The 23,381-nt window shown below is 48.4% G+C and overlaps 1 protein-coding gene across 1 annotated transcript; it reads right to left on the bottom strand.

Moving 5' to 3' along the window:
* Positions 1–13,831: 13,831 nt before the first annotated feature.
* On the bottom strand, positions 13,832–16,313 carry NR0B2 (nuclear receptor subfamily 0 group B member 2). Its single transcript, XM_053577095.1, has 2 exons — positions 15,616–16,313; positions 13,832–14,391 (listed from the first exon to the last, which is right to left on the bottom strand). The coding sequence occupies exons 1-2, from the start codon at positions 16,145–16,147 to the stop codon at positions 14,150–14,152; spliced, it is 774 nt and encodes a 257-aa protein (XP_053433070.1). The 5' UTR covers positions 16,148–16,313; the 3' UTR covers positions 13,832–14,149.
* Positions 16,314–23,381: the final 7,068 nt, after the last annotated feature.

Below are 23,381 nucleotides of genomic sequence, written 5' to 3' on the forward strand. Positions count from 1 at the left end.
GAGCCAGTGCACAACTCCTTAACAGTCCCCTCCTGAGAATAGGTTGGCTTCAGGATTAAACATTCTCTGATTACTATTGTTTCATCATATCACTCTTGGTCACCCAACCTCCTCATACTCAGTTTTTTCTAGCTTGATGTTCACTCCTCCCTATTGAAAGAAACCCCCCCCCCTTTTTTGAGACAGAGTCTCACTATATTGCCTCAGGAGAGTGCTGCAGTGCACAGCTCATAGCAACTTCAAACTCTTGGGCTTAAGTGATTGTTTTGCCTCAGCCTTCCAATAGCTGGGACTACAGGTGCCCATCACAAAACCTGGCTGTTTTTTTGTTATTTCTTTTTTTTTTTGTAGAGACAGAGTCTCACTGTACCGCCCTCGGGTAGAGTGCTGTGGCGTCACACGGCTCACAGCAACCTCCAACTCTTGGGCTTACGCGATTCTCTTGCCTCAGACTCCCGAGCAGCTGGGACTACAGGCGCCCGCCACAACGCCCGGCTATGTTTTTTTGTTATTGTTATTATTGTTCAGCAGACCCTGGCCAGGTTTGAACCCACCAGCACCTGTGCATGTGGCTGCCACCATAACCACTGAGCTATGGGTGCTGAGCCCCCCACCCCCCTTTTTTTGAGAGAGTCTTAAGCTGTCGCCCTAGGTAAAATGCCATGATGTCATCATAGCTCACAGCAACTTCTCTTGGGCTCACGCAATCCTCTTGCCTCAGTTTTTCTATTTTTTTTTTTTTGAGACAGAGCCTCAAGCTGTTGCCCTGGGTAGCGTGCTGTGACATTACAACTCACAGCAACCTCCAACTCCTGGGCTTAAGCGATTGACTTGCTTCAGCCTCCCAAGTAACTGGGACTGCAGGTGCCTGCCACAACGCCTGGCTATTTTTTTTTCTGGTTGTAGCTGTTGTTTGGCAGGCCTGGGCTGGGTTCGAAACCGCCAGCTGTGGTGTATGTGGCTGGCGCCTTAGCCACTTGAACTATAGGCGCTGAGCCAGTTTTTCTATTCTTAGAATAGAATACTCTTGCTCAGGCTGGTCTCAAACTCCTGAGTGCAAGTAACCCCCTCCCCAACTCCCCAGTCTCCCAGAGTGCTAACAGATGTGAGCCGCCATGCTCAGCCAGGAAAAATCTTTTTTGACTAACCCTTGAGACACTTGCAGAACTCAAGAGAATTCTCCCCACTGCAACACCCTCCTTCCCCCATCACAATAGTTCTTTTCTTCCCTTGCGATGATCCTTTCAAATAAAGTCCTTACTGAGTCCAGATTTGTTTTTTGACATTGTGTGTGAATAATCATAGCTGCAGGGGGTTGTAAGAGCAAAAAAATGGCATTTTGTACTAATAATCTCAGGTGATGTAAGTCAGAAAACACATTATCCTATTATTCCATTTATATAAAGTTCCAGCTTTTCACTTTCTCTGTGGGCTGGTTGAAGATGAAGTCCGCTGAAGACGAAGTGGGCTGAGGAAAGAAGGCCTGAGTCTTTAGCACCAGCCTGTATGCCAGCCCAGGAGTGGGTCTGTGAAAGCCTGTGTAAATCTATAGACTCCCTGAAAATCAAGTGGGCTCAGATTTGGACATTCTAATAGAAAGGGTGAATGGCTGATGGGATCATAAAGACAGAGATGTTTAGGCAGTTGATAGATCCAGCAGTTCAACTTGATTCCTAGATAGAAGCTGGTGTCATCTGATAACAGAGAAGTAAAATTTCAAGAGACCAAAACCAGATCTAAATCTCACTTTTCTAGTCCAGGACCTCTTCAGTGCTATAAATACTGATGCACAATAGATGATGATTACATTTTTTTTTTTTTATAAACCTGAAGGTAGATGATTCTTCAAATTAGAGATAGAAGCTAACTTTTCTCACCAGAAGTAGTTTTTACACAGTGAACTTGCAAAAACAACTCCTTTTGGCATCTGGAGATCTCATTATCCTATTATGTTTTTTGAAGACTTGCTGTGCTGTAATTATTGAAAGTGTTGCACCAAATTCTCTGGTTATGTGTTGGGTCATTGTGTGCTCTCACCTGTGGTTAGCTGTTCACCAGCTATCTGTCCTCCCTCAACAATAGTTCCCTTCTGGAAAGCTGGATTTGTCTGCACAGAACTATGGCAGGACTGCAACCAAATGTCATTGTGTGTTTCATAGATCATTATTTCTGTCTGGGCTGTTTCTTATTGAGTTCTGTGTTTTTGCATATGTATATAAGCACCTATGTTATATGTCTACATGGCACTTTGTATTCTTTTCTTTTTTTTGTAGAGACAGAGTCTCACTTTATGGCCCTCAGTAGAGTGCCATGGCATCACATAGCTCACAGCAACCTCCAACTCCTGGGCTTAAGCGATTCTCCTGCCTCAGCCTCCACCAGAGTAGCTGGGACTACAGGTGAGGTGCCTGCCACAACGCCCAGCTATTTTTTGTTTGCAGTTCATCCGGGCCGGGTTTGAATCCGCCACCCTCGGTATATGAGGCTGGCACCTTACCAACTGAGCCACAGGCGCTGCCCAAAGGGTATTTTTTTTTTTTTTGGTTTTTGGCCGGGGCTGGGTTTGAACCCGCCACCTCTGGCATATGGGACCAGCGCCCTACTCCTTGAGCCACAGGCGCCGCCCGGCACTTTGTATTCTTTTATTTATTTTTTGAGACAAAGTCTCAAGCTGTCACCCTTGGAAGAGTGTCATGGCGTCACAGCTCACAGCAACCTCAAACTCTTGGGCTTAAGCGATTCTCTTGCGTCAGCCTCCCAAGTGGCTGGGACTACAGGCACCTGCCACAATGCCCGGCTATTTTTTGGTTGTAGTTGTCTTTGTTGCTTAGCAGGCCCTGGCTGGATTCGAACCCACCAGGTCTGGTGTATGTGGCCGGTGCCCTAGCCGCTGAGCTACAGGCGCCGAGCCAGGCATTTTGTATTCTGATTATATATATATGTCTATGTACTTGTGTTAAGTTATCCTAATATATTTGCCAGTATGTTTGTTTGAAAATTTTGGCCTTGAAAAATGGTGGCTCTGTGGTTTGTTATTTGGGTGTGTCTCTGTCTTTATTTGTTTATCAACATGTTTGGAGATGTGCTTATGTCAGTGAATGATGCACGGATATTAAGTTCATATTTTATTTAAAAATAAGTCATTGGCTCAGCGTCCATAGCACAGTGGTTATGGCGCCAGCCACATACACCAAGGGTGGTGGGTTGGAACCCAGCCTGGGCCAGCTAAACAACAATGACAACTGTGACCAAAAATAGCTGGGCGTTGTGGCAGGCACCTGTAGTCCCAGCTACTTCAGAGGCTGAGGCAAGAAAATCACTTAAGCCCAAGCGTTTGAGGTTGCTGTGAGCTGTGACTTCACAGCACTTTACCGAGGGCAACATAGTGAGACTCTGTCTCCAAAAAAAAAAAAGTATGCTTTAAAAGGAGAAAGAAGCCTGAGCTCAGGAGTTCGAGACCAGCCTGAGCAAAAGTGAGATGTTGTCTCTAAAAATAACTGGACATTGTGGGGATGCCTGTAGTTCCAGCTACATGGGAAACTATGTCAAGGGGATTGCTTGAGCACAGGAGTCTGAGGTTGCAGTGAGCTATGATGATGCCTACTCAAGGCAACAGAGCTAGACTCCTCAGCCTCCCAAAGTGCTAGGATTGCAGGCATGAGCCACCACACTCAGACCATCCCTGAATATTAAAGATGCGAGACAATATGTAATATAGTGTTTAAGAGTTTGGGCCCCCTGGGCGGCGCCTGTGGCTCAGTGAGTAGGGCACCGGCCCCATATGCCGAGGGTGGCGGGTTCGGACCCAGCCCCGGCCAAACTGCAACAAAAAAATAGCTGGGCGTTGTGGCGGGCCCCTGTAGTCCCAGCTGCTCGGGAGTCTGAGGCAAGAGAATCCCGTAAGCCCAAGAGTTAGAGGTTGCTGTGAGCCGTGTGATGCCACGGCACTCTACCCGAGGGCAGTACAGTGAGACTCTGTCTCTACAAAAAAAAAAAAAAAAAAGAGTTTGGGCCCCCAGCTGGTGTGGTGGCTCACGCCTGTAATCCTAGCACTCTGGGAGGCCAAGTCAGGTGGATAGCTTGAGCTCATGAGTTCCAGACCAGCCTGAGCAAAAACAAAACCCCTGTCTCTACTAAAAATAGAAAAACTGAGGCAAGAGGACCGCTTGAGCCCACCAGTTGGAGGTTACTGTGAGCTTGGACGCCATGGCACTCTACCCAGGGTGACAGCTTGAGACTCTATCAAAAAAAGAAAAAGAGGTTGGGCCCTGAAGACAGACCATCTGAGTTCAAAACCTGACTTTGCCACTTATTAACTGTGTAACCTTGAGCACATTACTTACCTCTGTAAATTGGTAGGGGAGTAGGAGATCACTTCCAACTCATCTTAGCTTGTTTTCTTTTTTTTTTTTTTTTTTGAGACAGAGTCTCACTCTGTTGCCCTGGGTAGAGTACCATGGCAACATAAGCTTACAGCAAACCTCAAACTCCGGTACTTGATCAATGCTCTTGCCTCAGCCTCCCGAGCAGCCAGGAATACAAGCATGCACCACTATGGCTGGCTATTTTTTTTGAGACAAAGTCTCTCAAGCTGTTGCCCTGGTTAGAGTGCTGTGGTGTCACTGCTCACAGCACCCACAAAATCTTGGGCTTAAGCGATTCTCTTGCCTCAGCTTCCCAAGTAGCTGGGATTACGGGCACCTGCCACAAAACCCAGCTATTTTTTGGTTGTAGTTGTCATTGTTGTTTGGCAGGCCCAGGCTGGATTAGAACCCACCAATACCCATGTAGGTGGCTGGTGCCCTAGCTACTTGAGCTACAGGCACTGAGCCCTGGCTATTTTTTTAGTAAGATGTGGTCTTGCTCTTGCTCAGACTGGTCTTGAACTCTTTTTTGTTTTTTGAGACAGAGCCTCAAGCTGTTGCCTTGGGTAGAATGCCATGGCATCACAGCTCACAACAACCTCGAACTTCTGGGCTCAAGGTATTCTCCTGCCTCCACCTCCCAAGTAGCTGGGACTATGGGCACTCGCCACTACACCCGGCTATTTTTTGGTTGCAGCCGTCATTGTTGATTGGCGGGCCCAGGCTGGATTCGAACCCGCCAGCTCAGGTGTATGTGGCTGGCGCCTTAGCCGCTTGAGCCACAGGCAGGTCTTGAACTCTTGAGCTCAAGCAATCCAGCCGCCTTAGCCTGGCAGAGTGCTAGGATAATGGGTGTGAGCCACTGCACTGGCCCTCCCTTTTACTCTTACGTGGGCTCTGCAACCTGTATCCAGAACCTAAATTGGGCTTGACACCCATAGTTCAGTGATTAGGGCGCCAGCCCCATATACTGAGGCTGGAAGGTTCGAACCCGGCCCAGGCCAGCTAAAACAATGACAACTTCTTTCTTTCAAGAAAGAAACAGCTGGGCGTTATGGCAGGCACCTGTAGTCCCAGCTACTTGGGAGACTGAGGCAAGAGAATAGCTTAAGCCCAAGATTTTGAGGTTGCTGTGAGCTGTGACGCCACAGCACTCTACCCCGGGTGACAACTTGAGACTCTGTCTCAAAAAAAAATTATATATATAGAACCTAAATTGACACAGGGCAGATTAGAGAAAAGCATACAAATTTTATTCATTTTACATGTACATGGAAATCTTCACAAGAGCGTGAAGTCAAAAGAAATGGCCAAAGCAAGATACTTTCATATACTTTTTGGACAAAGAACAACAAATCTAAGAAGAAATGACCAGACAGAGGAGATTTGGTGAAGAGCAGTACATTTCTAGGGAAGTGTTTCCAGAAAATCCTAAACAGAATAGAAAAGCCACCTGGCAAATTGAGAGGGAGCTGAGAGACCAAAGAATGACTCAGACAAGTTCAGTTTAACAAGTTAGATGAGTTTATTAGAGGTTACTAATATTAGAGTTTACTGACAAGGGCACTTGCTCCCTGGCAGCACAGGAATTTCTCCCACAAGAGCTTTCTTGCACGCAAGCTCTGCATTTGCCCACTCTGTGGCTTTACCTTAAATCCCTTTCCCTCAGAGCTTTTACACTGTATCTTTGCTTTTTCACAACGAAACAAATCACAGGGGCGGCACCTGTGGCTCAGTGAGTAGGGCACTGGCCCCATATACCGAGGGTGGAAGATTCAAACCCGGCCCCGGCCAAAATGCAACCAAAAAATAGCCAGGCGTTGTGGCGGGTGTTATCCCAGCTACTCAAGAGGCTGAGGCAAGAAAATCGCCTAACCTTGGGAGTTGGAGGTTGCTGTGAGCTGTGTGATGCCACAGCACTCTACTGAGGGTGACATAATGAGATTCTGTCTCTACAAAAGAAAAAAAAAAAAAAAAAGACCACCCGGAGCCAGAGCAAGACCCTGCCTCTAAAAAAGAAAAAAGAAAGAAAAAAAGAAAAGAAAGAAAGGCTCGGCGCCTGGGGCTCAAGCGGCTAAGGCCCCAGCCACATACACCTGAGCTGGAGGGTTCGAATCCAGCCTGGCCTGCCAAACAACAATGATGGCTGCAACCAAAAAATAGCTGGGAGTTGTGGCGGGTGCCTGTAGTCCCAGCTACTTGGGAGGCAGAGGCAGGAGAATTGCTTGAGCCCAGGAATTGGAGGTTGCTGTGAGCTGTGATATCACAGTTCTCTATTCAGGGTGACAGCTTGAGGCTCTGTCTCAAAAAAAAAAATAGGGTGGCGCCTGTGGCTCAAAGGGGTAGGGCGCTGGTCCCATATGCCAGAGGTGGCGGGTTCAAACTCAGCCCCGGCCAAAAACGCAAAAAAAAAAAAAATAAATAAAAAGACTGTGATTAAAAAAAAAAAAAGATAAAGAAACAAATCACAGTGTGCGTGGTACCATCTTCATATAACCCATGTTGTATTAATTATATTATAGTTTTTCACTATCTGGGGATTTTAGTATTACAGTTAGTTAAAGGGCACTATTGGACAGCTACAGCAATTTTAAAGCAGCCTGGGTAGTAACAGTGGGAGCTAAACAATGGGCACCTCCAGGCACAAAGAGATGTAAAGGTCATTGGAAACCAAGAAGTGGAGAGGGTAGGAAGGAGTGAGAGGTAAAAAATGTATCCCTAGGGCGCAATGAACACTATTCTGGTGTTGGGCATACTTAAAGCTCTTACTTACGCCTTATTCACAAGGTATTCATGTAATCACGTTTGTACCCCCTTAATATTTTTCTTTTTTTTTGAGACAGAGTCTCACTTTGTCACCCCGGTAGGGTGCCGTAGCGTCACGGCTCACTGCAACCTCAAACTCTTGGGCTTAAGCGATTCTTTTGCCTCAGCCTCCCAAATAGCTGGGACTACAGGCGCCCGCTACAACCCCTGGCCCCTTTTTTGTTGTTGTTGCAGTTGTTGTTTAGTTGGCCTGGGCTAGGTTCAAACCCACCAGCCTCAGTGTTTGTGGCTGTTGCTGTAGCCACTGTGCTATGGGCACTGAGTCCCCCTTATTATTTTGAAAGAAATAAAGCAGCCAGGGCTGGTTTGAGCTAGCTGTTTCAGGGGAAGAGATTGCTGAGGCACCCAAGAAAGTGCTGGGCACTTCTTCCAGACCCAGTGGTTATCCTGGTACCTTAATCTATTTTGTAACAATTTTGCTCAGCACTCAGGCTAGGACAGTGTTTCTGTTATGTGGTAAGGAATCTGTATTTTTTTCCTAGTCACTAGGAGATATTGGTGGGGGGATGTAAAACTAATGGAAGATAAGGGTTACTTTGAGAAGTATATTTATTCAGGGAATGTTCATGGATTGCTGCAGGCAGGAAGAAACAGATCAACTAGCTATTTCTTTCTTTCTGTCTTTCTTTTTGGGACAGAGTTATACTATGTCACTCTCGGTAGAGTGCTGTGGCGTCACAGCTCACAGCAAGCTCAAACTCTTGGGCTTAAGCGATTCTCTTGCCTCAGCCTCCCGAGTAGCTGGGACTACAGGTGCCCGCCACAAGGTCTGGCTATTTTTTTGTTGCAGTTTAGCCAGGGCTGGGTTCGAACCTGCCACCCTCGGTATATGGGGCCGGCGCCCTACTCACTGAGCCACAGGCACCGCCCTTATTTATTTATTTATTTTTGAGACAGAGTCTCAAGCTGTCGTCCTGGGTAGAGTGCCATGGTGATATCATAGCTCACAGCAACCTCCAGTTCTTGGTCTCAAGCAGTCCTCTTGCCTTGGTTTTTGGTATTTTTAATACAGACAAGATCTGGATCTGGCTCTGGCTCAGGCTGGTCTCGAACCTGTGAGCTCAGGCAATCCACCCACCTCTGCCTCCCAGAGTGCTAGGATTACAGGTGTGAGCCACCATGCCTGGCCTCATCTAGCTATGTCTGAAACTACAATTTTCCCACTGTTTTCAACTCAAAATAATCAGTATACCAATTCGGCACATTTGAGATGGCAGATCCTTCACTCCTACTGTTTCTTCATCTATAAAGTGCAGTTTATAATAGTACTTGCAGCAGAGTTGTGAGAATTAAACAGCGTAATCTGTGTAATGATAGACATTGTTTTAGTAGCTCCTCAGAGTGAGAAGCCACAGCTTGGGGTCTCCTTTGGCCATGCCCTCCTAGGAACAGGAGTTCCCCTTTGTTAACTCTTGATTCTTCTGAGTTAACAAAGTGCCTCCATCGGTCTCATTGGGATTTCTTTTCTCTGCTGTGTTGTTCTGTGATATGGTCCCTGTCACCTTGCTAGGTCCATCTCCTGCTGCCTGGACCCACATGCCCCAGATATTTGCAGTTAGCTAAGCAGCCCTTGTCCTCTGACAACTCTGTGCCTTTGCATATATCATACCCTCTCTCTGGAATGCCCGTCCGTGGCCTTGCCTAGCAAACCCTTATTCATTCTCTTTAGCTTGAACTAGTCACCAATTAGGTGAAACATTTTCCCCACCTCCAGGCAGATTTAATCACTCTTGTGGCATGTTGTATGTTCCTCTATCACAGTTCAGATCACCCTGTGTTACGATGACTTATGTTTCTTCCTCTGCCATACACAGGATGTTTCCTGAAGGCAGGGAATGTATCTTATTTATTCTGTGTCCTTTCCTCCCAATATTCAGCCCAGGGTCTAGCAAAAGTGGAAACCAGGAGATGCTGAGTGATGGAATGGATGGATGGATAGTGGGTGTTGGCTTTTTAATGGCATCACAGGTTACAGGATATTCAAATTCCCAAGGACAGAGGGGGTCAGTACAGGACACAGCATGCGTCAGCTACCTGACTGCTTAATAAGCAAAGATTTGGCTAATGAAGATATAGATAATGGTGGCAATGGTACCCTCAGGTGAGCCACAGCCACACACCCTCTTTCCAGTGAGTCATCCCTGGCTGAGCCTGAGGAAAGGGATCATGGCTGAGAGGTAGAGGTCAGTAAACAGTGGCTGAGCTGGCTCTAGACAGCCTGATCCTGGCCATGACTCACACTAGCTTCTGCTGGTGGCAAGAATCTTCCAGACTCACACAGGTCTGACCTCAAATCTCAACACAGCCAGTGATCACGCTAGACCTTGAGTAATTTACATACTCTGTCTGAGCCTGTTTCATCCTCTCTCCTCTGCAGAAATGAGACACAGGTCCCACACCAGGATGCTGATAATAGAGACATAATCCTCCACCTTTGAAAAGCCCGCAGTCTCACAGAGAGAGCATTATTGCCTTTATTTCATTGTACCATAATTATCTCTTGTTGGGCGGGTGGATTGAAAAAATTAAAAAAGGCAGCGCTTGTGGCTCAGTGGGTAGGACACCAGCTCATATACCAAGGGTGGTGGGTTTGAACCCAGCCCTGGTCAGCTAAAACAGCAGTGACAATTGCGACAGAACAATATTAGGCGTTGTGGCAGGCACCTATAGTCCCAGCTACTCGGGAGGCTGAGGCAAGAGAATTGCCTAAGCCCAAGAGTTGGAGGTTGCTGTAAGCTGTGATGCCGCGGTACTCTACCGAGGGGAACAAAGTGAGACTCTGTCTCAAAAAAAAAAAAAAAATATGTCTTTTGTTGTATTTGTCATTATGTTCCCTACACAAGGCTTGGAAGTAGGACACAAGGAATGACTCAAGAAATACAGATGAGCCGGGCGAGGTGGCACATGCCTGTAATCCTAGCACTCTAGGAGGCTGATGTGGATGGATTGCTTGAGCTCACAAGTTTGAGACAAGCCTGAGAAAAAGAAGACTCTGTCTGTATTAAAAATAGAAAAACTGAGGCAAGAGGATCGCTTGAACCCAAGAGTTGGAGGTTGTTGTGAGCTATGATGTCCTGGCACTCTACCCAGGGCAACAGTTTGAGACTCTGTCTCAAAAAAAAAAAAAACAAAAAAAAAAAACGAAAGAAAGAACCAAAGAAAGAAGAAATATAGATGAGAAACAGACAAAAGTGTAGCTCCTCAACCATGTGGAGGGTTAGGGAAGAAATTTGAAAAAATATCAAGGTGAGGCCAGGCAAGATGGCTCCTGCCTATAATCTTAGAAATCTGGAAGGTTGAAGTGGGGGGAGAGCTTGAGCTCAGGAGTTCAAGACCAGCCCAAGCAAGAGCAAGACCCCATATTTAATAAAAAAATAGAAAAACTGGGTGGCGCCTGTGGCTCAAAGGGATAGGGCGCCAGTCCCATATGCTGGAGGTGGTGGGTTCAAACCCAGCCTCGGCCAAAAACCACAAAAAAAAAAAAAAAAAGAAAGAAAAGAAAAACTACTTGGTTGTTGTGGTGCATGCCTTTAATCCCAGCTACTGGGGAGGCTGAGGCAAGAGGATCACTTGTGCCCAAGAGTTTGAGGTTGCTGTGAGCTACCATGCCATAGCACTCTAGCTTGGGGCAACAGAGTAAGACAAAGAAAAAGGAAAAGAAAAGAAAAAAAGAAAAGGATCAAAGTAGAGTTAACAATAGAAGCTAGTTGGATGTTGGAGAATTTTAAGTTTAGGGGAAAAGGCTGGGGTGGGGCATGGACACGAAAGCTTCCTATGGGTTGCTGGGGCTGGAGGCCGGAGGGGCGAGAGGTGGGAGAACTCAGCCTGAGGATGCAGAGGCCGGCAGCACTTCACTAATGGACCATTAGTGAAAGAGCATCAAAGATATACAATGACCCAAATCCCTAAATCTTCTGGATTTACCCTGTTTCCCCGAAAATAAGTCAGTGTCTTTTTTTTTTTTTTGTAGAGACAGAGTCTCACTTTATCGCCCTCGGTAGAGTAAGACAGTGTCTTATTTTAAGGTGTGGTCCCAAAGATGCGCTAGGTCTTATTTTCAGGGGACGTCTTATCTTTCCTGTAAGTAGGTCTTATTTTTGGGGGAAAAGTGTAGTTCCCATGTGGAAAACAAGGCTTCTGCTCTTGAGCATGGCCTCATGTGAGTCCAAGTTTAGATGTGGTGGTGCATGCCTGAGGGAGAGAGGTTGGAGAGAGGCCAGGGGCTGAGGTCTGGATCTGGGAGGTCTGGTGGAAGGTGGGGGGATGCAAGGCTTGTTCTGGGAGCTAAAGTATACCTGTTTGGGGATTTGATTAGGTTCCAGCTGGAGGATTTGTTGAGCAGGTTATGTGGCCTGGCTGAGAGGAGAGTGGATGTTGGGGTCGCTATGGGGGAAGGGGGTGATTGTGTAGTTGAAGCCCCCAATTCCAGGTAGAGAACTTTGCCTTGGATTTCCAGGCTCTGGATAAACCCCGAAGATGAACAGACTCAACTCAGGTCTACGGAGTGGGATGCCATTTTCCCTTTTCTGTGACGTAGGGATTATGAGCACATCCTGGCATGAGGGTATTTCCACACGGTATATCCCGCCCTCAGGTGCAGGGGTGCACGTCCTTTGTGTGAGTGTGTTGGGATCTGCTGTATGTTGTTGAGTGATTATATCTGGTCTGTGCTTTTCTGGACTATGTGTGGTGGACAAAGGCTCTGTTTTATGGGTCTGCAAAGGTGTGCCTGAGTTGTACTTCTTAGTGTGTGTGTGTCCAGCTTATAGATCTGAGCTCTTTCTGTCTCTTTCTTTTTTTCTTTTTTGAGACAGAGCCTCACTTTATCACCCTTGGTAGAGAGCTGTCACATCACAGCTCACAGCAAACTCCAACTCCTGGGCTTAGGCGATTCTCTTGCCTCAGCCTCCTGAGTAGCTGGGACTACAGGCGCCCACCAGAACTCCCAGCTAATATTTTGTTGCAATTTGGCCAGGGCCCGGTTTGAACCCACCACCCTTGTTATATGGAGCCGGCACCCTACCCACTGAGCCACAGGTGCTGCCCCTCCTTCCTTCCTTCCTCCCTTCCTTCCTTTTGACACTGAGAATATATATATATATATAGTCAGAATTTCACTCTGTTGCCCCAGGCTAGAAAGCCATGGCATCACCCTAGCAACCTTAAACTCCTGAGCTCAAGCAATCCTCCTGCCTCAGCCTCCCGAGTAGCTGGGACTATACGCGCCCGCCACAATGCCCGACTATTTATTTTGCAGTTTGACCGGGGCTGGGTTTGAACCCACCACCCTCAGTATATGGCGCCAACCCACTAAGCCACAGGCACCACCCATCTTTTTTGTTTTTTTTTTTTTTTTTTTAGTAGAGATGGGATCTCTCACTTTGGCTCAGGCTGGTCTTGAACTACTGAGTTCAAGCTATCTTCTTGTCTTGGCCTCCCAGAGTGTTAGGATTACAGGTGTGAGCCACAACAACTGGACTCCATTTCTTCTGGTATCTGACTTATGAGTGTCAGGTTGAGTAAGGGACAAGGCTGTACTTGTTGCTGGCACTGGGTGCCCATAATGGGTGAATGCCTGGTTCAGCTGTCGTCCTAACCTAGAGGCCTTAGAAAAAGGCCTAAGTGATAACTCCTGAACTGTTGTCCTTGAATGGATGATCTCTCATTGAGCAATAATTAACTTGACACCCGTGAGAAGAATCCAAACTGTGGCAATGAAGGGGGTGGGATCTGGTCAGGGATTTATTGCTGGAGAAAGGAGGAGAACTGGAAGTCCTATAGGCATGTGTGTTGTTATCATTTGCTCCTGCCCACCCTTCAGGTCACTCACCCTGACCCAGAGTGACTGGGTCAAAATAGTTAACAAACATTGAGGCACAGGCATTGACCAATCAGAACAGATGCAAGAAATGCTCTGAATAGAGCAATCCTGGAGGTCATGGCCATGCCAAGCATTGCTGCTCTAGTTGCTAGATGATGCAAATGTCTGGAAGGAGGATCCCAGGAGAAGGGCAGGGGCAGAGGAATGGCGGAAGGAAACTAAGGGGGACTCAGGGGGACTCAGGGCAGTGGCTGTGAACCAGCTATCACCGTGGTGTTTTAGATGTTAACTGGTGTAGCCGCAGCCTTGTGGGTCAGGTAAACCTTGGCCTGCCTTGGCCTCCAAGCAGCTCTCAGGCCAGCCCTAGGTGCCCTTGCCTGCTTCCACTGAGAGAATAATGAACCATCCTCTTCTACCCTCTTTAGCCATTTGCAGAAATGAGGGAAATGAATGATTACAAACTGCAGAAATTGCAGTAACCTATGTTTCAATTTGGGAATGGGCTGCTTCCTGATTGGCTGTGATTGGACTTTCACTGAAGGGAGAGGAAGCCTATAGGGGTGGGAGCCAGGGGAGGAGTTAGTGAAGAGTTTAGCAACTGGGAAGCAACTCCCTCCACTAAAAAAATAAAGGCAAGAAGGTAATGGGGTTGTGAACTGATACTTTCCCCTGGATTCAGACCCAGATTCAAAATAAATCTCCTCCCCAGAATTGAAATCATTGCACTTTGAAAAATTAATACCCCAGTTTCTTGAGCCCTGGCTCCTGCACCTCTAAGGTTCCTTGGGCTCCCTCTGATAGGGGCAAGGTGGGACCAGAAGTGAGATAGTCCCTTTTACATGCACAAAAGATATCCTTCCAAAGGTATCCCACCTTTTATTACAAAAATCAATAACTTAATTCAGTTCTGTACAAAGCAGTAGGACTTCTGGTCCAATGACAGCCTAAGCTTTCTTTCCCAACTCAGAAGGGGACAGGAGTCTAGGCTCAGAGGCTCCAGGGACCACCAAAGGCCTGCTAGGCACTATATCCAAACCAAGGCAGTCCCAGACAGTGTGTGGCCGAGTGAGGGGCCAAGTGCTGTCTGTACAGCCTCTGTCCACAGTCTTCACCTGATCTCTGCTGGAATCAGAGCAGGTCACCTCAGCAAAAGCATGTCCTCAAGGAGTCCAGTGATGTCAACATCTCCAATGATAGGGCGAAAGAAGAGGTCCCCAAGCAGGCTGGGTGAGATAGACTTGAGGGTGGAGGCTGTGAGGAGGACACGGGCCAAGCGGCCTTGGCCTGCTGGGCACCAGGGCTCCAGGACTTCACACAGTGCCCAGTGAGCCTCCTGCTGCAGGTGCCCAATGTGGGAGGAGGCGTGGAGGCCTGGCAGGTCTGTGGGTAGAAAGAGAGAAGAGGGCTAGTGAGCATCCCACTCCCAGCCACCAAAAAACGAGACTGGCCCAAGATCTGAGGCCAACAGCAGAGACTCTCTGCCTCCTTTACTCAGCCTTCAGGGCCCCTACTGCCTCCCCCCCATCCCCCATCTCCCATGGGGAAAGTAGTTCATTTACTTATTTATCATGTTATTCATCCATCCATTTATGGAGAGGCAGTGTGGAGTAATGGTTAAGGTCCAGGATGACTGAGCACTGTCACTTAATAGCTCAATGATCTTGAGCAAGTAATTTAATCCCTGTACTTTTAATTTTTTCATCTGTAAAATGGGTGTAATAACAATACCTGTCTCCTAGGCTTTCACTAAGATCCAAATTACCTAATGTATGCAAAAACCTTGGAATAACAGAAACAAAAACGAAAAAAAAAAAAACCCTTAGAATAGGGCCTAAGATATGGTAAGTATAATACGAATATTTGTTACTATTATTGTAAGTAATTACTATAATTTATTCATGCCATAAGGACTTCTGGTGGGGAACTCTCATCTCAGATGCTCTCTAGGTTCCAAAGAATGCTATCTTTGTCTGTTGCTCTCCTGGCTGAATTTCACAAAGATTCCCTTCCTCTCCTCCCCTAGCCACTTTCATTCCCTTCCTCCATGTGATCTTTCTGGACCCATGGAAGAATTTTACCTTCAGAACTTCACATGCAATCTGCTTTTTTTTTTTTTTGTGGTTTTTGGCCAGGGCTGGGTTTGAACCCGCCACCTCTGGCATATGGGACCGGCGCCCCACTCCTTGAGCCACAGGCGTCACCCCGCAATCTGCTCTTGAAGATGCGACTAAGACACAGCTGTGTCTGCCTACCCCCACCCCCATCCCTACCACTCCTGTCTTCCCCAAGGGTCGGCAAATTTCTCAGGTGCAGTACAAAGGGCCACTCTTTGCAGTGACCTGAGTTGCCACCCCTGCTCTGCCTCTGCCTGGCTGGGCAAGATTGGGCTAGTCACTTAGCTTCTCTGCACCTCTTCTGTGAGACAGCTATTTGTTGAATACAAGGACCCAATGGGATAACAGGTGTCAAACCCTTAGCACAGTGGTTCTCAAACTTCCTAATGCCTCGGCCCTTTAATACAGTTCCTGTGGGTCGCAATCCATAGGTTGAGAACTGCTGCCTTAGAAAGTGCTTGCCCCCATCCAGGAGTATCTGGGAGCTCACCAGAGTTGAAGAGGATGGTCCCTTTCAGGTAGGCATATTCCTTAGGGCCCAGCTCCAGATTCCACAAGGACTCCAGGCAGCACTGAAGCCACCGCACTGCAGCCAGTGAGGGCTGGGGTCTGTCTGGCAGCTGGCTGCCACCTCTGCCGCTGCTCGGCTCCTCCAGAAGGATCTTCTTGAGTATGCTGGGCACCGGAGCCTCAGCCACCTCGAAGGTCACAGTGTCTTGGGCCAACCCAAGCAGGAAGAGGGGGCCCCACCCACCCTGCAGCAGTTGCCGCTGATCCTGGGGAGGCAGCTGGCAGAAGGATGGCAGGTTCCTGAGGAAGGCCACTGTCTTGGCCAGGACGTCAAAGGCCTCCCTGCAGGTCCGATGAGGTGCACACAGCTGGACAGGCCGGTGCTGTCTGCACAGGCAGTGGCTACGGGGTGGGGGGACAGGCCTGAGGCTGGGACTCAGAAGTGCATACAGAATGGCTGGGCGCCCTACAGCACCCTGGCATGGGCAGGCCCCTGGTTGGCTGGAGCTCATGGTTGGCGATCTGCTTCTACTTCCTCCCAGCTCTCTGGCGCTGTGTTCTGGGCTGTAAGTGCTATTTATATCTCCAGTGGGTGGGAGGGGGGAATGACCCGACAACCTTGACTCCAGAAATCATGTTCATTGAAAAAAAACACACACACTGACCCTGGCAGGACTGGTGGGGAAGTGGTGGGGGAGGGGGTGTTGGGAGCTCCATGTGGTGCAGATATAACTTCAGTCAATGAAGTGGCCAGTGCAGGGCATAGGGCCGCCTGCCCGTTCTCCCAGCTGCCCCTTATCAGATGACTCAAGTGGATAAACAGGGTCATTAACCCAGGCTGTACCAGGGCACCAAGGCCTCAGGTGCACAATCAGCAGGTGACTATGGCAGGTGTCCCTATTGGTGCCCACTCTGTGTGCAGACCAGGGACCTTGCTAAGCTGGGAAGCCAGCCACAGGTCTGGACAGGCTTTGAACACAAGGCCCAGCCTGGAAGTGCCTTATCACTAGTTTGTTTGCCTAACCTTGGAGCCCTGCTCCTGTTGTTGGCAAGAAACAGGCTTCATGGAAGGGATTCAGGACTGTGGGGGGCTGGGAGGACTTTTCCCATTGTGCTGTCTAGGTGGCCCCCTTCTCTGACTTTAGGTCTAGGGGTCCTGCAGGAATAAGGTTCTTCAGAATCTCCATCCCTTGGACTCCTACAGTCTCCAAAAGGTTGTGTCTGCTGAGAAGTCCCCATAGCATGATAATAATAAAATCCAGCTTCTAGGGCGGCGCCTGTGGCTCAGTCAGTAAGGCGCCGGCCCCATATGCCGAGGGTGGCGGGTTCAAACCCAGCCCCGGCCAAACTGCAACCAAAAAATAGCCGGGCGTTGTGGCGGGCACCTGTAGTCCCATCTACTCGGGAGGCTGAGGCAAGAGAATCGCTTAAGCCCAGGAGTTGGAGGTTGCTGTGAGCTGTGTGAGGCCACAGCACTCTACCGAGGGCCATAAAGTGAGACTCTGTCTCTACAAAAAAAAAAAAAAAAAAATCCATCTTCTATTTACTGAGCGCTTACTATGTGTCAGTCATAGTAAACCTTCCCACTCTAATATTCACAGCTTCCCTCTGAGGCTAGATTCTTACTTTGTAAGCTTCAAAGTGCTAAAGCAACCTGCCGAAGGTCTTCCCCCCAGGAAGAGGCAGAGCCCAGTTCTCTCTAGTTCCAAAGTCCTTGTTTGTTCCTCTGGACCCTCTGGCCTGATTGTACAGCCAGAGCCTGAGTTTCCCAGAGTGGGGCTCCCACCTGCTCTGCAGATACTACCCACTCACCATCTCGGCAGAAATGTTGCTCTGCTGCCACGTGGCTCCTCTGTCCTGAGCATGTCTCAGATGATGGGGCACAGGGAGTGAGACAGGGTGGGGAAGCCCTCAGCTGTGTCATGTCCCTGGACCTTGGCCAGAACAGCATGGCAAGTTTTCTGCTGCTACCCGGCTGGGCAGCCTGGTGCCCTGGACCAGGAGAGAGAGGCTCTGGCATCACCAGCTCCTGGCTCCATCACTTTTTCTTTCTTTCGTTCTTTTTTTTTTAGAGACAGAGTCTCATTTTGTCGCCCTTGGTAGAGTGCTGTGGCATCACAGCTCACAGCAATCTCCTGAGCTTAGGTGATTGATTCTCTTGCTGCAGACTCCTGAGTAGTTGGGACTACAGGTGCTTGCCACAAAGCCTGGCTATTTTTTTGTTGCAGTTTGGCCCAGGCAGGTTCGAACCCATCACCCTCGGTATATGGGGTCGGTGCCCTACTCACTGAGCCAGAGGCACCGCCCCAACCATCAACTTTTTCTTTCCTTTTTTTTTTTTTTTTTTGTGGTTTTTGGCCGGGGCTAGGTTTGAACCCGCCACCTCCGGCATATGGGACCGGCGCCCTACTCCTTGAGCCACAGGCGCCGCCCTCCTTTTTTTTTTTTTTTTGTAGAGACAGAGTCTCACTTTATGGCCCTCGGTAGAGTGCCGTGGCCTCACACAGCTCACAGCAACCTCCAACTCCTGGGCTTACGCGATTCTCTTGCCTCAGCCTCCCGAGTAGCTGGGACTACAGGCGCCCACCACAACGCCCAGCTATTTTTTGGTTGCAGTTTGGCCGGGGCCGGGTTTGAACCCGCCACCCTCGGTATATGGGGCCGGCGCCTTACCGACTGAGCCACAGGCGCCGCCCCCAACCATCAACTTTTTCATTGTGTGACTTTGGTTGATTCCCAAACCTCTGTGAGCCTCACTGGGACAATAATGCCTGCCTGCAGGGCTGCTGTGAGGCCAAAGTGTGGTCCTGGTTGTCAGTTCCAGGAGTTCCTGACATACAGTAGAGGGAATGTGCACCTCCTTTCTCTACCAGCGAACAAACAGGCACACATCTTTCATTTGATTGTAAATAGTAAATAATCTTCTTTTTTTTTTTGAGACAGTCTCAAGCTGTCGCCCTGTAGAGTGCTATGGCGTTTCAGCTCACAGCAACCTCCAACTCTTGGGCTTAAGCGATTCTCTTGCCTCAGCCTCCCAAGTAGCTGGGACTATAGGCGCCCACTACAGTGCCCGGCTATTTCTTTTGTTGCAGTTGTCATTGCTTTTTAGCTGGCCTAGGCCAAGTTTGAACCCACCAGCCTCAGTGTATGTGGCTGGCACCCTACCCACTGAGCTACAGGCACCACCTGATTGCGAATAATCTTAATCCTTACATTTATAAAGTTCCTTTCATGTCCTTTAATCTCCATGAATCTTCACAACATCCCCTCAAAGGAGCCTGTGGAGTCAGACTGCTTGAGTCCAAATCCTGGTTCATCACTTAACTGAATGACCTTGGGCAAGTCACTTTCTCTCTCTGTGCCTCAATTTCCTCATATTTAATATGGTGACAAGAATAGCCAGAAGTAGACATTGGTTTTGGGGCTTGAAGTTTACACAATTTGAAGGCCCCTCTTAATAAAAGAATAGAAAATGACGCATGAAACCGAATATTTAGAGTGAAAAAATAAATCACCGCAAGTTACAAATTAAAATAAAACTGACAGAAAACACAAAAATTACAAACTCAAGAGACTAAGAAAATATTTTTTTTTTTTTTTTTTGTGGTTTTTGGCTGGGGCTGGGTTTGAACCCGCCACCTCCGGCATATGGGACAGGCGCCCCACTCCTTGAGCCACAGGCGCCGCCCTAAGAAAATACTTTTACTAATCAAGTGCCTGACAGTAGTTGCCTGCATGGTTTGGGCAACACATTCTTTGATGGCCTTTTTGTCAATTGATGTTTATTTTTATTCTGAATCACTGACAAACACAGGAAGTGTTTGCTAGTACAGTACAGGGTACATGGAACTTTTGTTTTTTACTTATTGAACCAGGAGTACATTTGTGTGTAATGCCTACAAACAAGGACATTCTCTTTTTTTGAAACAGAGCCTTAAGCTGTTGCCCTGGGTAGAGTGTGCTATAGCATCATAGCTCACAGCAACCTCCAACTCTTGGGCTCAAGCAATCCTCTTGCCTCAGTTTTTCTATTTTTAGTAGAGATGGGGTCTCGCTCTTGCTCAGGCTGCTGTCAAACCCGTGAGCTCAAGCAATCCACCTGCCTTGGCCTCCCAGAGTACCAGGATTACAGGTATGCACCACTGTGCCAGGCCTAAGGACATTCTTTTTTTTTTCTTTTTGTAGAGACAGAGTTTCACTTTATGGCCCTCGGTAGAGTGCCGTGGCATCACACAGCTCACAGCAACCTCCAACTCCTGGGCTTACGCGATTCTCTTGCCTCAGCATCCCAAGTAGCTGGGATTATAGGTGCCCGCCACAACACCGGGCTATTTTTTTTTTTTTTTTTTTGTAGAGACAGAGTCTCACTTTATGGCCCTCGGTAGAGTGCCGTGGCCTCACACAGCTCACAGGAACCTCCATCTCCTGGGCTTAAGCGATTCTCTTGCCTCAGCCTCCTGAGTAGCTGGGACTACAGGCACCCGCCACAACGCCCGGCTATTTTTTGGTTGCATTTTGGCCAGGGCCGGGTTTGAACCCGCCACCCTCGGTATATGGGGCCGGCGCCTTACCGACTGAGCCACAGGCGCCGACCACCCAGCTATTTTTTTGTTGCAGTTCGGCCGGGGCCGGGTTTGAACCCGCCACCCTTGGTATATGGGGCCGGCGCCTTACCAACTGAGCCACAGGTGCCGCCCAGGACATTCTTTATTACAATGCAACCATTAAAATAAGGAAATAAACATGTAACATTTTACCAGGCCAGGCATGGTGGCTCGAGTCTGTAACTCAAACACTCTGAGAGGCTGAAGTGGGTGAATTGCTTGAGCTCAGGAGTTTGAGACCAGCCTGAGCAAAAGCAAGACCCCCATCTCTACTAAAAATCAAAAAGACTTGGGCGGCGCCTGTGGCTCAGTCAGTAGGGTGCTGGCCCCATATTCTGAGGGTGGCGGGTTCAAACCCAGCCCCGGCCAAATTGCAACAAAAAAACAGCTGGGCGTTGTGGAGGGCACCTGTAGTCCCAGCTGCTTGGGAGGCTGAGGCAAGAGAATCGCGTAAGCCCAGGAGTTGGAGGTTGCTGTGAGCTGTGATGCCACAGCACTCTACTGCACTCCTAAGCCCAGGAGTTGGAGGTTGCTGTGAGCTATGTTGATGCCAATTGTGCTTTACCCAGGGCAACAGAGTGAGACTGTGTCTCAAAAAAAAAAAAAAAAAAAATATATATATATATATATAACATTTTACCATCTAATCTCAGAGCCTATTTACCTACTTACATTGGGGTAAGACTTCTGACCCTGAATAGTGAGGGTCATGATGCACAGAGACTGGCAGAAGTATTCCTGGAAGCCCTTCCTAAACCAAGGCAGCTCACAATGATTTGACCATATGCAGAAGTGACTTTATTTATTTATTTTTTGAGACAGAGCCTCAAGCTGTTGCCCTGGGCAGAGTGCTATGGATCACAGCTCACAATAACCTCCAACTCCTGGGCTCAAGCGATTCGCCTGCCTCTGCCTCCCAAGTAGCTGGGACCACAGGCGCCCACCACAACGGCCGGCTGTTTTTTGGTTGCAGCCATCATTGTTGTTTGGCGGGCCTGGGCTGGATTCGAACCTGCCAGCTCAGGTGTATGTGGTTGGCACCTTAGCCGCTTGAGCTACAGGTGCCGAGCCAGAAGTGACTTTATTTTTTGAGTCACAGCCTCACTATGTCACCCTCTGTAGAGTGCTATACCATCACAGCTCACAGTAACCTTAAACTCTTAGGTTTAAGTGATTCTCTTGCCTCAGCCTCCCAAGTATCTGGGGCTATAGGTGCCTGCCACACACCCAGCTATTTTGTTTTTTTAAGAGACAGAGTTTCACTTTATTGCCCTCAGTAGAGTGAGGGGGCATCATAGCTCACAGCAACCTCCATCTCCTGGGCTTAGGCAATTTTTTTGCCTCAGCCTCCCAAGTAGCTGGGACTACAGGTGCTTGCCAGAATGCCTGGCTAATTTTTTGTTGCAGTTTGGCCAGAGCTGGGTTTGAACCTGCCATCCTCGATATGTGGGACCAGCACCCTACCTACTGAGCCTCAGGGGCCGCCCATGGCCAGCCTTTTTTTTTTTTGCAGTTTTTGGCTGGGGCTGGGTTTGAACCCGCCACCTCCAGTATATGGGGCTAGCGCTGGCACCCAGCTATTTTTTAGGTGCAGTTGTCCCTGTTTAGCAGGCCCGGGCTGGGTTTGAACCCATCAGCCTCCGTGTATGTGGCTGGCACCCTAACTATTGAGCTACAGGGCACTGAGCCTGCAAAAGTAACTTTCAACCACCTAACTATATTCCACCAAATCCAAACGAAAACATATCCCCATCTTTACTTCCCCCTTTCCCTTAGCTGGATCACAAAAATCTCTGTGGCCTCTTTATTATCATTTGGTTTGAGGGAAAGTGGGATGGGATGGAATGGGAAGAAACAGTGGTCTTAACAAATTGTAGTGTTTTTTTTTTTGAGATAGAGTCTCATTTTGTCACCCTCTGTAGAGTGCTATCTCGTTATAGCTCATAGCAACCTCAAACTCTTTTGGGCTCAAGTCATTCTCTTGCCTCAGCCTTCAGGGTAGCTGGGTCTATAGGTGCCTACCGCATCTCCCTTTATATTTAAAGATGGGTTCTTACTCTTGCTTAAGCTGATCTCCAACTCCTGAGCTTAGGCAATCCACCCATCTGGGCCTCTCAGAGTGCTAGGATTACAGGAATGAGCCACCATGCCCAGCCTCAATTTTAATTTTAAAACTTAACTTTTTTTTTTTTTTTTTTCAGTTTTTGGCCGGGGCTGGGTTTGAACCCGCCACCTCTGGTGTATGTATGGGGCTGGCGCCCTACTCCTTGATCGCAGGCGCCGCCCCTTAAAATTTAACTTTTTCAAGTTGAAAGAAAATACGTATTTTACCATAGAAAGACATCGCTGGGGCATCTTCCAGAACCCAGGATGGGCCCTTGCAAGAGCAAGGCCTTTCATTAGCATCACAAAAAATATGCTTCTGCTACCTCTTTCCTAGAAGTTTGTGAGGCTCGAATGAGGTATGTGTGAGGAAACAAAGTGCCTGGTACACAGCAAATGCTCCATAAGGGATGGCACTTAATATTGGGTTAGCCCCCAATGGCTGGACCTGTCCCCCACATTAACAGGAGTGATGGTCAATTACAGCACCTATTACATAATTTCCAGGGCCCAGTGCAAAATCAAACTGTGGGGATCCTTATTAAAAAATTACTAAGAATTTCAAGGCTGCAACAGGAGAGCATTTAACCGAGTGGAGCCCTCCTAGGCTTGGGACTGCCCAGGGAGGAGGCCCTGGTATAATACCGGATAAGGACGATTAGCAAGCCCCTCTTTCTAGGTTTCAATCATCTCACGTAAGAATGGAGTAAAGCACCGCGGGCTCTAAGGTTCTACAAGCTGGGAGGTCCTTAGCAAGGAGGCGGAGCAAAGGTGGTCCTTTTTTAACTTCCAACCCCGCCAGACTAGAGCCTGGGGCTTTCTAGAAGTCTCCAAAGCATCGGGTGACCATAGCAACTCACGCCAAACTCTGGGGCCCTCGGCTCCGCCTACTGCTTCCTGGACGCGCTTGTTGATTGGCTTAGCAGGTGGACCAATGGTCAGCGAAGCGGGCTGTTAGCTGCAAGACCAATGGAGGCGGCCGGGGAGGGGGCGGGAAGGGAGAGGGAGAAGAGGCGGTCCTGGGCGGCCGGGAGCGTGC

The sequence above is a fragment of the Nycticebus coucang genome, chromosome 22, assembly GCF_027406575.1.
Source record: "Nycticebus coucang isolate mNycCou1 chromosome 22, mNycCou1.pri, whole genome shotgun sequence".
Classification (NCBI taxonomy): Eukaryota; Metazoa; Chordata; class Mammalia; order Primates; family Lorisidae; genus Nycticebus; species Nycticebus coucang.